The sequence below is a fragment of the Magallana gigas genome, chromosome 6, assembly GCF_963853765.1.
Source record: "Magallana gigas chromosome 6, xbMagGiga1.1, whole genome shotgun sequence".
In the NCBI taxonomy this organism is placed as follows: Eukaryota; Metazoa; Mollusca; class Bivalvia; order Ostreida; family Ostreidae; genus Magallana; species Magallana gigas.
In genome coordinates, this window is record NC_088858.1 from 21,694,880 (window position 1) to 21,710,551 (window position 15,672).

Here is a 15,672-nt window from a genome sequence, read left to right on the forward strand (position 1 = left end):
AACAAAAGAAAAAAATACAAGCCTGTGAGTAAATATCAATACTTCCTTTAAAAAGATGACGTAGACCTGTGTTTTTCCCCTATGTGCTATTTATAGATCCTATAAGTGTTAATGCAGAAGTAAGGGTATCGTTAATGACAAACGTATTTTACTCATTATACATGTATGTATTTCAAATTAACAAATGTTAAGCATATTAAAAATCAAGTTGGATATTTAATTAGGCAAAAACAATAACGACCACCAAGTTCTCCGCGGACATGCGCAATGAGGTCGGTTTCGCTCTTCCTTCATCAATATTCATGAAAAGGTATATTTTCCTGGCAGGAAAATAAACAATTAACAATCTATATCTTTGTAACGAGATGGAATTCACCATTGTAATTTACAGATTAAGGATAACTTTTATAAGTAGACAAACACATGCGTTTTCACTGTCATTCAAAATTGACGTAAATTATAGCGTGTATAGCTTTAAACAAGATCTCTATTCTCTATTTACAATTATTTATCATACACGAATAATCATCAAGGTTTTGGGTCGAATGATGGATATACTAGTGCAAATTTTTGTCTTCTTAGTTTAAATAGCTCTTACATGTATCAGTAAAAAAATCCAAAATTTAAGGCGCGTTGCATGACTATTTTGTGGCTCATTTTAGCATGAGAACGTAGGAAAGTCCAAAAGGCTTAGCCTATAAGAGATTAGATATTCCAAAAACGAGATTTGAAATACGAATATTGAACTTCGGGTTTCAAGACTCAAATTTCAATATCTAAACTGATTAATTTGATTGTAAAATAAAAGGTATCCTAGCGACATCATTCTTTATCTCACTGTCTTACCTCATTCTCTCTCTCTCTCTCTCTCTCTCTCTCTCTCTCTCATCCCATTACCTCGCTCGATTCTCTCACCCCAATTTGCAACTACACTCTCCCACCTAACTAGCCCCCTCTTATCTCACTTTCTTATCCCTCCATCTTGCCCTACATTTTTCATCCCACACTCTCACTGTACTTTCTCACTATACGATTCAATTAACTCTCCATCGCCACTTTCTCATCTCTTTCGCCAACTCTCTCGACCCAATCTCGCGCCGAACACTCCCGCTCATTCATCCATACTCTCTGCATCACAACCCTCTTTCCCTACCCTCTCGTATTTTCCTCTTTCTCAACCCCTGTCTCGCCACAATCTCTTGTTTCTTACTCAACTCTATTTCTCCAACACACTCTCTTATTCCTCTTTCTTTCTCTCTCTCTCTTTCTCTCATTCCTCTCTCTCTCTGGGATGAAAATGAAAGCAGGCACGTAGCACTGTTTTTGAAAGTTGGGGGGGGGGGGCAGACTCATCCAAAAAATCTTGACAAGCATAAAAAAAGGGAATTTTGATTTTCCATAATCTTCAAAACCCTAATCCGGGGGGGGGGGGGGGGGGGGGGGTTGGCGTCGTATATCTATAACTTCAATTTTACTCCTAATTTCCTTATGTTCATACCAGTTGCAATTTACTTTTATACCAATGTTTTACATACTCCCCAAAAAGGGTGTGTGTGTGGGGGGGGGGGGGTGTGATGGCCAACTCCATGATAATTCAATTTTTCCTATGTAAATTAAAGAAAATTAGTTGATGCGAGCTTCGAGAAAAAGTGGGAGGGGGCCCTGCTACACTGTTTTGGCAAAGTTAGACACAACCATAACCAAAATCCTTTTTCTTTTTTTTAAGTCTACCCCCCACCTTTTTTCACTTACAATTTGCTTCCGACGCAACCGTGGATTGCAGTTAATTAATTGTCAGTGGTCTCATGTGTATACAGCAAATATGACTCATTAAATTTGTTTCCTTGGATATTCAGAAATTTAATACTAATTAAAATTAACGCAAATAATGGTATCAACTTTACATAAAAATGACGATGCTATTTGATGAATAAATAAATACACATGCACCACAAAATTGAGAGAAAAAATTATACAAAGTAACTTTGTTCTATACACAAACAAAATAAAAATAAATGTTCTATACCTTAAAAATTACGAAATGTTCTTCCTCAGAATGAAAGCTAAAAAATGCACCCTAGTATAATTGTAGGAAAGATAACTCCAAGTACGTTGTCTTTGCTCTTTAAAATAGAAGGTAAAAACAGTCTTTCGTTGTCAACAATGGATAAGGACGCCAAGACAAACCAAGATCTACGATGTGTAGTTTGTGACTCTAAAGAAAACCTGAAGCGGTGTACCCGATGCAAGGGAGTTGTGTATTGCTGTCGCCAGCATCAGATACAAGACTGGCCTTCCCACAAGGTTGCGTGCACACCTACCCAACGTACAGAACCGAAAAAGAAAGTAGGCGAGGTCACGACGGACACGTGCGAGTCAAATAAAAACAACGCTTCCAAATCAGAAATTAGCCCAAATGATGTTACTGGTAATAACAGTGATGTTACAGAATTTGATGCCCGTCCATTTAGAGATGTCATCTTTAAGAAACCGAGATCTTATGATGTTGATTCTCTTGCGGAATTTGTGATTCGTTACTTAAACAAGAACAATTTCTGTGTTGTGGATGGTGTTTTCTCCAATAAAAATTTGCAGAAAGTGTTGAATGAAATAAAAAGCCTGAACTCAAACGGCTATTTGAAGGTGGGACGTTTATCAGGGGGCAGAACGAGTGGACAGGACGCACTCAAAATGACCAAGACAGAAGTGAGGAATGACACCATATACTGGGCTGAGGGCACGGAGTCTCGGCACCCAAACGTCAACAAGGTTGTCCAGAAAATGGATTCAGTTTTATCAGCACTCAACAGTCACCTTCAGGGGGAATATTATATCAACGGTAGAACAAAGGTAATGTGATCAAAAATATGTTATATCGGCAAAATACATGTTGTATTTAAAATTATTTTGAGATTTTATAACTTGGTCTCTCCCCTTTCCTGTCCTGATTCTAGAACCAATGACTCATTAGGCAGGTACACATGCGCGGATCCAAAAAAAAATCATTGGAAGGGGGGATAGGGGCGGATATTTCAGTATTGGGGGTGTGGCGCACCGAGGCATATTTTTGTAAATTTTTATTAAATAAATTAAAAAAATTTGAATTTTCCGGGGAGGGGGTTCAACCCCTTTCCCACAAAACCCTACTAGATCCGTGCATGGGTATACATGTATGTATCTAGTATTAACATTTTATCCAAAATTATCAAATGAATATCAAAGCACACGCACAGACTGCTGATAGATACCTTGCACGGTGTTGAACAAAGGAGAAATGCATGCAATGATTATATGTCGTGCACAGCATTTATAGCTTTAGTATTACTTGTACAATTCAGATTCAGAGAAGATGCTAGACGATTTTTCCAGGTTTTACTTGTACAACCACGTGCACTGCTTCAGAGATGCACGTCTGACTTTACAACTCGAAAAGAAGAGCGCAAAGAAAAAAATTCATAGTTTAGAAAAAAAATCAATTTTTTAAAATCAAAATTGTGCATAAATATTCAAGACTCTTCCGTTTTTGTGAATTTCTACTCACAGGCCATGGTTGCGTGTTACCCTGGTAACGGTTCTTACTACCGACGTCACGTGGACAATCCCAGCGGCGATGGACGTGTTATCACGTGTATTCTGTATTTAAACAAGGATTGGAATGCAAAGGTTTGTATCACTTTAGAGAATAAGATATAGTAAACCATTGTTATTTTGTACTCAGTCTGATTAGCTTTCATTGTATATTAAATTTACAAATACTATTTTATGTGTAAGTTTGGTTAGTCTGACATACCGGTAATGACATACATTTTGTAGCTCTATTAAATCATTCACAAAAACAAAAGTGCATGCAACTTGATATGGAACTCTAGACTTTTTACGTATAAAGGTAAAAAGTTCATGCATTTTGGATTCATTTATTCTTTCTTTTGCTAGCGAAGAGGCATGCAGTTATCTTTCTTTAGTCAATACTAGAATCCGTTCAGTTTGTCTGAAGAGTAATTGGAATGATTCAGAACAACAGTCAATATATTACTCAGAAACTTTCAGGAAATGGATTTGGGCTACTAGACTTGCTTTTTGTCAATATTTCAAATTATTTATATTAATCATAATTTAGCCTTGTCCCTAGTAAAGAAAATGTTTATAAATATTTTCAGTTGCTGGGTTAGATAAGTGCATAGTTATATACAATTTAGTTTTGTGTGATTTGATCCGTTTAGAATTTTTAATAACTTTTATTAGATGAATGCCAAATGGGTTTTCTGCGTAGATTTAAATCTTTGATTTTTAGATTTTTTTTTTATTAAGGAAATTAGCGCACCCAATTTAAAAAAAAAATCATAAGTACAACATTAAGAGAACCGTATAGTTCAGATTAGTGCAGGTATGTAGCTCCCGGTCTGAAAAATTCAGATTCATATTCATATTCAGATAGACGACCTGGGAGCTACAGTGCCTCTCATGGGTAAAAAGTGCAATTTACGGCCAACAAAAATTCGCTAGTTTTGAAATGATTGATTTGATTTGAACATATTTTTATTGTACAAAATACAATTGGGATTGGGCACAAGTTCTATAACTTAGACCGCCCTCTCCCAATACAAAGATATGATACAAAATATGTGTACACAACATAAATAAAGGTCAGTGGATATAATGGACGTATACATAAATGCAATTGACATGTATATAGTAAACAACGGTGTATTAGTAGTTATAAGATCAGTTAAATCTTTCAGTATTTTTGATAAAATTATAAACTAATGTAAATAAATGCTTGTTTTCATTGTCACTTATTGAACTGTCACCCCAAAGTAAAACATGAGTATTGACAATGTTAAGATTTACAATTTGAAAAACGTCATTAAATAGAACATTTCTAGCATCTTTATATTTATTACATGTGAAAAAATAATGGTAAGTATCTTCGAGCTTACCACACGAACAGATTGAAATGATTAATCTTATTTCCGAACACATTCTGTATGAATATTTGATTCAAAAAAAAATTCTCAGACATTTTACTACAGAAATCGTCAATTAACTTGCCTTTAATATTTTTTAAACACTATTACCAGCCCCATAAAGTAAAGTGATGCAGTTTGTTTATATGCAAAAATGGCCACTTTCAAATTGAGGTGAGGTTAACATAGTGCATTTTCCGAGGTCGGTTAGCGTGCTTTGGAGAAAGTCGGGGCAAGTATTCAGACGAATCCAGTAGTAAATTGCCCGAAGAATTTAGTGGTACTATTTCTTCCACAGGATTTGTGTGTAAATAAGGTTAATCAATTAAAAACTAGCGCAATATTCTGTGCGCCGTATATTGCATTTTTTTAACTATGGGAGGCACTGTTGCTTCCAGGTCGTCCATCCGAATTTTTTACGTATCGGGAGCTACACACCTGCAGCTATATATTAAATAACAGATGCAATGTATATATAAAAAACAGATTGGACATGATATTTAGGTAAGTAATCTTACGTCGTAAACTGTCTTGAAGTGGGTTTTTTCGTTATCTACATAATTATCAATTCATCTATTGAAAGAGATTTGTATTACTTGTATCCTTCGGTTCTTTAAGGCTTTGAAATCATTTTTTATTCTTCAAGTATGATTTGTAAAGATATGTCGTTTCTTTCTTTTCATTTAGAATCCATTCTCTTTATTCTCCACTGAATGCCTAGTCAGATATTCAACATTTTTTATGTGTGTCAGTTTCAATATGCATTTCCGAACCATTTTATTACCTTCTTTCACAATACAGAATATATTAAAAGTCCTTATACTTTTTATGAACTGGGGAAAGAGAAACCCCCATAAATCAAATGCCAATGATAGAATGGTGCATATGTATACACTGTGCAGTCCTTCAAATGCATGGCTCCTTGGTGGTTAACCATGTCAACCTTTTCTTTTGTTCTCCGTCTTTCTTGTCGCAAAGAAAAACCTCATTCCATCGCAATAGCTTTACCTCCAAAAGAAATATTGAAGGCCAATTTGTTTTTCGTTCTTGAAGGACTCATATATATTAAAATGCGAGCTTGTTTGATAGAATTTGGGCATTAAATAATCAGTGCCAGATTATGCATCTGTTTCAAGATTTTGATGGGTTGTTGTCCCATTTGTAGAATTTAAACTCTCCAAATACTCTTATAAGCAGATCAACTTGCCGATAACATTTCTGCACTCGGCCATTTACTGTTAAATAAATATACATTTGCAAAAGACCCTTGCTTAAATGTCTATATCTTGGTAGTTGCATGTTTAAATTTGGAAATGACATCGTCTGTTTAACATATTTTTTAAATATCCACTGAGTAATTTTTACTCAATTTTTAACAAAATCGACTATTTGTCAATAAAATAAAAAGGATGAGTCTGTTTTATTTTAAATTTTTTTGGTGTTTTTTTTTTTTTTGGTTGGGGTGGGGTTGGTTGATTTTTTTTTATTTTTTGTGATGGTGTGTTTAGATATGAAGGTACCCATTCACTGTAGAGTAACCAATCTGACTGTGTTAACAACAAAAAAGAAAGGTTTTATTGTTTTCAACATTGTACTCATTTAAAACTAAAATTCAAACGAAAATCCTCCAATAATGCTCCGGAAAAAAAATTCAGATGGAAAAGAAAATTAAATATACAGTCTTAATTTAAGGTACTTCTGAATTGTAATGTTACACTTTGACTTTTTAGGCATTGGTGGAAAACTCAAAACAGTTGGGCATTCATTGATAAATGGAATATGTTAAATAAGTGTTCAAAATACAAATTTTGACTTTAAATACGATGCCAATTTCTTAGTTTTTTGTGACAGTTTTAAATAAACCAAACAATGTTTGTATTTTAGTTTTTCTGTCATCTACTTAAAAAAAGTTATAGATTATCGATGAAGTCCGAAATTTCATAATAATAAATGCAGCCATAATTATCCTATCGAATTTCCCATGTTTGTGTAGGAGTAGAGATATTTTAATTTTTTTTAATCAAAGCTCGGACTGCCATACTGTTACAAAAGTTGCTTGCAAACAGTAAAAGCGATTATATGCTGAGCCTTTTTCTTTAAACAATGCGAGTTCTTAAAGTAGAACAAGTGTTTTGAATGTGGACATGCGAAGCGAGTGCAGGGGTTACTAGTATATTAAATCTGATTAATATCCAGATTATGTCTCATTAATTGTGGGTGTGTTTTACACATGTACTTGGACCATTGCTCAATGGCATATGTTATTTCGTACATTTAGATTTAGCTTGTCCCGACCAAAAGTATACAAGTAAACATAAATTTACATTCATTTCAAGCCCTCCACTCCCTATAGCTACATTACCATGCATGCCGATTTTGTACACTCATTTGTGTACAAATTTGTAGATTTGTAGATGAAAAACAATTTAGATGGATTATTTATATAGGTTTTTTTATCATATAAAAAACTAACACACTCGATTTCAGCCTATCCTTTTCCCCTCCCCCACACTGTTTTCTATCAATTTTCTACAAAAGATATTTTTATATGTTTTCATTGTCTTAAATTGGCCGTGAATTATAGAAGCTATATATTAATAACATATTCAAATTTGCTTCTAATCACAAAGTAACGGTCCTTTGTCATAGAGCACGGGATCTATACAGCCGTCTCCCTTCTGAAGTCTGAACTTATCAAATATAATGACACATGAAGTCCACAGCATTCTGAATTATGAAACACATACTAGTATTTGAAAAATGGACAATGCGCTGCGATTGGTCACAAAAGAAAGTATGTTTATAACAAATTTCATTTTACTTGCAATGACATAAATAAAATGGTATGTCATAATTTATACTAATAATGTCATATCTGACCAGGTTGTCCTAACCTTATATCAGACCTTCTGGCCATAGTCTTAAAAATATATAGGCCTATTTATTAATAGGTCACCTACACATGATACAAGTGCCAGATCATGAAGGTTTCAAAATCCTTACTTAAGTTAAAATACATTTTCCTGATTTTCTGATTACCTTGCCAATGAGTCATGGAATATATATTCGTACGGTATGAATAATTTGCTAATAAGGCATACACGACTTACTTTCAATGAAATAACCGGTATCTACTTTAGTATTTTCTTTGTGAAGAATAAAAGCGTGTTATTTTATTATCCCTTTATTTGCTGGTTTTTTGAAATTACTGAATGTTGATGTTCAGTTGTAATTATTACATATGTAATTATGTAAGTACCGTAAATTTTATCTATTAGTTTATTTGTGAGCTTTGTTCTCATGTTGAATTTTCCAGTTGGCCGTACTCAACAAAATTAACCAATTTCAATTTAGATTTTTATCCCTGCTATCCAGTCGGTTGTTTGTTTTTTATATCATTAATGTAAATAAGTTAAGAAAATTAATTCGGACACATATATTGAATGAAAAAATAAAATAAAATGTGGTTCAACCTACAAAAACCATCAGTGTATACTATAAGCAGACAGAAAGGTTGTGAAGTTCACATAGATGTATGTCACATATCTTTATTTAGATCTAATATAAGATTAACACTAAAACGTTCATTTCTGCCACACTTTACAAAGATTAGTGTGCCATTACGGTAGGGTTAATCTAGATTTAACCTACTACACGTATTAAAGCCTTACATGGACAGGTTTCACTATATGTTTGACCAATTAACAAAATGTACTTCTAAATAATTATGTGAATTTAGTATTCTATCTTTTGGAGTTTCATGTAGGTATGAGCATAGCCAAAAACAAAAGGCAAAAAAAAAAAAAGAACAAACAAACAAATCCGGCAATGTAGCGGTCTTAACGGAATGTGGATACATGTACTTTGAATTTACTTACATTTGACAGAAATATCAAGCTTCATGTAATATATATGTAAGACTAACTCGCGCAGAGTCCAAATTTAAACGGTCGCTTAAATTTATAGTGACATTTATTGAAGATGTTACCATGTACTAGTAAACTTCTGTTGGAATTTATGCAATTAAAGTATTTCATTCGTTTTATGGTTTGGGTTATATCAAATTTCTATACTTGTCTCCTTTAGAAAGATTAAATTTTAGAAAGAAATGCTGGATATGGTGATATTTACATGTACACTAGTTTCCCTTCTTTTTCACCCTGGTGTATTTATGGCAATGTACGTTAAGTTCATGAATATACAGTGCAGTATGCGGTGCCGATCGGGAAGCATGCATTTGTATTATTTCTATATCGGTATAAATTACATGTAAAGTGTTTTATAAAAACCCTACAATAGGTAAAAGTACAAAGATTATTTGTGCAGCTACCTAATTCCTACAAGAAATAAAATATATCAATACTGTGGCATCCATGCAGAATGATTTTATTTTGTAGGAAGACGGTGGAATACTGCGCATCTTCTCAGCGCAGGATGAAAGTTGCTATGTTGACGTCAGTCCTGAGTATAACCGGATGTTGTTCTTCTGGTCCGACAGACGGAATCCCCATGAGGTTCAGCCAGCGTTCAGAACGAGGTTGTCAGGGTCTTTTCATTGATATTAATTATGGGCCATATTTAACTATATATATATTTAAAAAACCCGGTTTGATTTATAGATTTATTGATCAATATAGAAACCATTTTATGACGTTATATCTTACCCCCTCGTAGACTTATTTTATATAAACCCGAGAAGAGGCTTGTTTAGGATCAAATTTATCTTGCATATTTAATAACTTTGTTTTGTAGTTATTTTCTGTTAAATTTATTAAAGTTATTTGAAGATGCTCCTTTATTTTCGGTACACATTACAAGTAACAAATGTGCGTGTGCTTCCAATTATACTAGAAACAGAAATCCCGGCGCATGGTTTAAATGCCACTAAATGTTCCATCTTAGATCTCGATTTTCAAAATTAATCTCGTTTCAGCATGCAAACTTGAAATAAATTTTTCCTTCAAAGTAGATTTATATGACTCCTTAAACGTTTTTCAAAATCTATCTTCAAAATATCTCTTTACAGTGTAATTAAGCACTTGAAAAAATGTGTTATTATTTTATTATTGAACTCATCCCAGACAGGTGCGAACACGGGGAAATTTCTAAGCGTCAAGATTTATGGTCTTGAATTTGTAATAATTTATTGAAAACTGTGAAAACAACCGTTTTAGGTATGCGATTACAGTTTGGTTTTTCGACAAAACTGAAAGAGAAAGAGCAAAAGAAGAGTCCGCGTTAGAAGGTAATTCTGTCCGCATAAATTTATCTCCGATGATTGCAGTAATTTTGCTGTCCGGGACAACCATTGTTCTTTAAGTGTCTATTGCAGATAGAGATAAGAAATGCTTAGCAGTGACATATTTGAAAATACTGCGGTTCTATTTTTTTTTTTTACACTTTAATTTTTCTCTATGTGTGTTGTTAAATCTATTTATATAAACGTCACATATATTTTTTTTTAAAGGAAATATGGAGATTTTTATACAATGATATATATGAAAATATCTATTTACATTTTCAACAGGTATCTCAACAATGAAAAATGAACTGGTGGTTTTAGATTTAGAAAGAATAGAGAATGAAAAGGTAAAAATGAAACCAATAAAAAGGTTTTCATAATATCAGGTTTTATCATATGAAGTTTTACTTATGCTTATATTATCACTTAATATATTTGCTATCCGTATTTTCATCGGAGAAAAATAAATACAGGTTTGTTTTCTCAATTTCCCGATGTAAATAGAGAAATGTAAATGTAAATCACAAGTACGCAATTTTATCTCCCTGTCTTATTAATTACATGCTTTGTACACTGTAGTTTACCTAATATAGTTTATAAGTGGTAGGTAATTATTGGACGAGATAGGATAAACTATTTATTACACTCTGTTTTGAATGGCTTTTGTATAACATGCCCGAATCTGGAATTTGTATTGGGGACCGGGAGGGGGTTCTAGATCTGGGCATGGATAATCAAAAAAGGTAATTCCAGTCATGGAAAGAATTGTAATTCTAATACTTGAGTACCTGAAAATACAAAAGACCTTTATTTTACATATTAGTGAGAGCGTAAGCATATCAAATGGTTTTTGTATATTGAAATACGTAAATATATGCATGCAACACTTATAAAGTATAATTTGAAATATTGAGTTGATTGACATCGAGGTCCCAGAGGCATTATCCGTCAATGTCATTCCAATGTCATCACAGGTCAACGCATCGCTGCCTTCTTATTATCAAACTTGTTCAGGGTTAATCACTTATATTAACCCCTTGGAAGCTAATTAAATGGTTGGGAGAATTCGATCAACTCTCGCACGTTTAAAGAAGGTCTATACGAGAGGGGGGGGGGGGGTTGTTATCTTCATTACGTGAAGAATAAACAAGTACAGAAGTACAAATAGATAACGATTTATAATCTATCCAAGGTTCCTTCTAAAACATTATCTACATGTATATCAATGCGCCCACCTTGGCCTTGAAATCAGTTCAAATCGATGTAGGGCTAAAAAAAATGTTTCAGATTTTTTTTTTTTTTGGAAATTGCCAAAGATCAAGTTGTGCTTTGAGTAAGGTAGATTTCGTGATGATTTCAAGGAAAACATCAGAAGTTGATTCTTGTTGCGTACTTTTGCGCACAGACAAACCTCTTTAGAACCACCCTGCTCAGTTATCCGATTTTGTCAACTTAAATAAATCAGAACAGAATTTTCTTGAACTTATTTAAATAAAGTCAAAGATATGCATGCCCAATAATTCAATAAGGATATAGCTAACAACGGCGTGTCTTATAATGACATGTATCACCGTCTCCATTAGTGAGATTCCCATTATCAAATTAATTTAATTGTTTAAAAGTTTGATCACTTAAGTTTTATTTTTTTAAATTTCTATTTAGCATAGATTTATCAATATAAGAAGTATGGATACTTGCAAGTACCCATTTTTCGAGGTTGTAATTGAATTAACCATGTGAAAATAGCTATTATAGTTGAATATCTTCACTTAAATCTTGATTGAATAACATGGTTTGTTTTTAATTTCCACACATACACAGGTTAATACAAGATTGCATCGCTGAAGGTCTTTGATTCATTATTTTTTATTGCCTACAAAATCTACTTTATTTGATGTACATTTTATTGTGCATAAATATTTATATTCAATAAGATATAATCTTTATGGTTTAGCTTGCATCAGGCTCTGATTTATGTTATAATAAATTGTGTAATACGCGATTTCCGGTCTTGAAATGTCACGACGCCTTCAGAAAAAGGTCAAAATCATGGATCCCCATTCAACACTTACAACTTGAGTAATTTATCGAACATCTTTGATGTTACAAGTCCTCTAGGAAATGAAGGGTTAGCAAGAACGTTTTTTATTGCAGACCCAATTGGAGAGGAAGATAGAACAAGAAGCGAAGAAGGCCACCGAGTCCTTAACCCAGGGAGAATTGCAGGTAATTGAATTCCTAGTTCGGATGTACCTTTCCCATCATAAAACTTTGGCTTGTCATTAACACCTGGTTTTCCCTGTATTTGATATTCTTCGGTCCTTTCTTGGACCATTAAAAGAATGTAAGCTTAGCATGTGCTTTTTGGGGCGACATTAATATGCGTGGGCAACTTTGGTAAAATAGTTTTTGGAGTATTTATACAGAAAATTGCCTTAAAAATAACAACTTATAAAGAAATTTTATTTAATACTTCATAATGAAAAGTAAAATTGTGATGCATATTACATAAGTTAAAAGTAAATTTTACCTTGCCCTAAGCCCTACATATATATACGATACTCCTTATCCACATATCAATGAGTGCATCTTCTGTATAGCTAATCAAGCTGGGAAATAAAGAAATACATTCAAGTTACTATACATGTAAATACGTGCAATAATGGATAAAGATAAGTTTATCTTTTGCATTTTTGAAAAGGGTGATGGTTATTTTATGGTGAATAACCCCGAGAAATAAATGCTCTTGTTCCAAATTATTTTTTTTACCTACTTCAAATTGATTTTAATAACGTACCGTTTACCTCGGGTTATTGTAAGTTTTTGATAAACAAATGATGGGGAATCTTCTGCTCAACTGGTCCGCACACCATAAACTGTTTCTTTCATCAATATGTTATGGATGGGTTATGAATGTGTTGGGTTTTCTCAATGATTTTAAGAGTGCAGTTATTCAGTACATATATTGTTAACGAGACTGTTCTTCGACGTCTATTGATTTGACACATTCTTTGTACCCTATCGTCTGCATCTGAAGTGTTGATTTTATTATCCGTAACTTGCATTTACTAGATCTTCATACTTAATCATCGATAGCATCACAGACAAACCGGCGATCGTGTATCGCTGTGATATATGAAATGATAAAGTTCACACAAGAAAGTCGCTTTCAAATATTTATATCAAGTACATTTTATATTAAATTTTCAAACCTTTGTCGTCTGATCATAGTTTTTTCGTGCTTACAAGCGCTTTCTTTGACAATCCTTGCCCAATTTTTGTCGAAAATATTGTATGGCATGATAATTAGAAATACACAATACTAAATGATATCTTTTTGGGTTCATCGTCCTTGCAAGTCATAGTTTCAAACCCCGTGTGTCTCTGGCCTTTTTTTTTTTTTTTTTGAGGGAAAGAATCTCTATAATAATCGGGAAAGGTACATGTGAGCGAGATAAGGCATCTTTCTTTTGTGAAGTTGGTACCATAATATGATGGTTCTCTGCTTCGAAAGTTTACTAAAATAAAATTTCTTCATTCAAATGTCTAAGTAATAAAAAGATTATTTGACATAAATGTACATAGATTTCATTTCAAGATCATCATACCTTAATACATTTAATATTAAATATTGATATACTTTTGTGTTTTTAAAACGTTTTTTAAGCAATGACTCAAGAATTGGGGCACTATGCCATTTCAAAGTGAACAAAAAAAGATTAATTTAAAAATGGTATCGTACTGAAATAATTATTTTAAAAATTTGCTGTGTAAAGAAAAGGAATTGATGCAGTGACTAGGTGATAAATTCATTCATGTACGTCTATTTTCTTATGCTGTGCCTATTGAGAACTATTATAGTTCATACACATGTCGAACACATTCTGATATATGACCCTTAAGAATTCTAATTAGTGGCTGATTATGAAATACCTGTGCAGTGAATCAACGTGACTGGTTCGTCTCTCCATCAATATTATATAGGCTCTGGCTGACTTGGTGAAAGGTCACGAGGAACCCAAAACGGTGCTGACTCAAATAGGAATATCGCCCTCCATTCAAGACCACTTACTGAAGGTGCTAGAGGGGCTGTGAATCTATACTGCAGGCCGTGTACTGCTGTGCTTGCCATGAACTGCAGTATATGTAATGTACTCAGCAACTACTAATTAGATTTTATACAAACTCTGAGATTTATTTTTTTTCATTTTTTTTTTTTGATTTATTATTTTTTCATATGCATTCAAACATTTTTATAATATAATTCAAAGCCATTTTTGATTCATCCACTCACACATTCATGCTCACATTCAATCAGATTTGGCAGTGGTTGCTAGTTTAATAATGGCAAACAGTTAATATTACATGTAATAATAAACAAAGAAGAAACAAAAAATGAAAAATTACTGAATTGTAACAAATATATGTTTCCATACATGCCAGTTGTTGGTAAACTTTTGCATTTGAAATTTCTGACATGAAATATATTTTTCAACTTTGTATTTGTTATATAGATAAAATAACAGTCCTGATAGACTAGGCTGTATAGACTCTGAGATTTTGCATCATTTGTTTCTGAGTGTACTTGATTATTTATGCATTGTTTGATCGACTTATTTCCATTACTGATAAACAGAATCTCATATTTTATTAATAATGGTTGTTGAATTGTGGCTAATATTCAAATTGTAGTATGAGTTAGTTTATAGGTAAAGTATACCATTAAGGGAGTCAGCAAGATCTTAGTTCCCCGAGAGCAAATCTATTTCCCGAGGTAAAGTCGAGGAAAAAAGGTTTGCTTGAGGGAAACTGAAATCTTGCTGACTCCCTCAATACTGTACTTTAACTGTTTTGTTATATCAATATAAACAATCAATCATAAAAAACTTCAAATTAAAATAATTGTTCGTATATCTAACGAGTTGTACATGCAACTCAGAGTAAATAAAATTAATTTCGACGCGCGTGGTATTATGAGGTAGCATTAAAGATGAATAAGTAGAACGTTGCAACTAGAATTAAATCATGTGGTTATGAATATTCATGACTTTATTCGGAATTTTCGAAACCTTTCCTATCGAAAAGGTGTGTATCAGTTCATCGAACTTGGCACACCTTTTTGCAGGGAATCAGTCTGTTCTTCGGGCAATAAGTCTTTTTACGACGAGTTTAGGGAATCAGCGAAATATATCGAATTACCTTTATATAGTTAAAAATAAGAACAGGTAAATTAATAAATCTTAAAATTGATCTTTCTCGCTGACTTGATTAATTTTTCTCTTTCCATTTTTTTTGTATTCTCTCTCTCTATCATTTTCATCCGATTTTCTTGGAACTTTATTTAAAGCCTTTGTAAATGCACGCCAGACGTAGGCCTAGGGTTTGATTGTAAAACAATGAATATAATAAAAAACGTATTACTGATCAATGAAACCATTACGGACGTATGAAGATTTCCTATATATT

At 33.1% G+C, this 15,672-nt stretch overlaps 1 protein-coding gene across 1 annotated transcript; it reads left to right on the plus strand.

The window, feature by feature from the left end:
• The first annotated feature begins 2,121 nt into the window (after positions 1 to 2,121).
• Positions 2,122 to 14,762, plus strand: LOC105320841 (prolyl hydroxylase EGLN3). Its single transcript, XM_011418954.4, has 7 exons — positions 2,122 to 2,850; positions 3,544 to 3,663; positions 9,362 to 9,501; positions 10,139 to 10,209; positions 10,492 to 10,553; positions 12,361 to 12,432; positions 14,191 to 14,762. Exons 1-7 carry the CDS (start codon positions 2,164 to 2,166, stop codon positions 14,299 to 14,301), a joined length of 1,263 nt encoding a protein of 420 aa, XP_011417256.3. The 5' UTR covers positions 2,122 to 2,163; the 3' UTR covers positions 14,302 to 14,762.
• Positions 14,763 to 15,672: the final 910 nt, after the last annotated feature.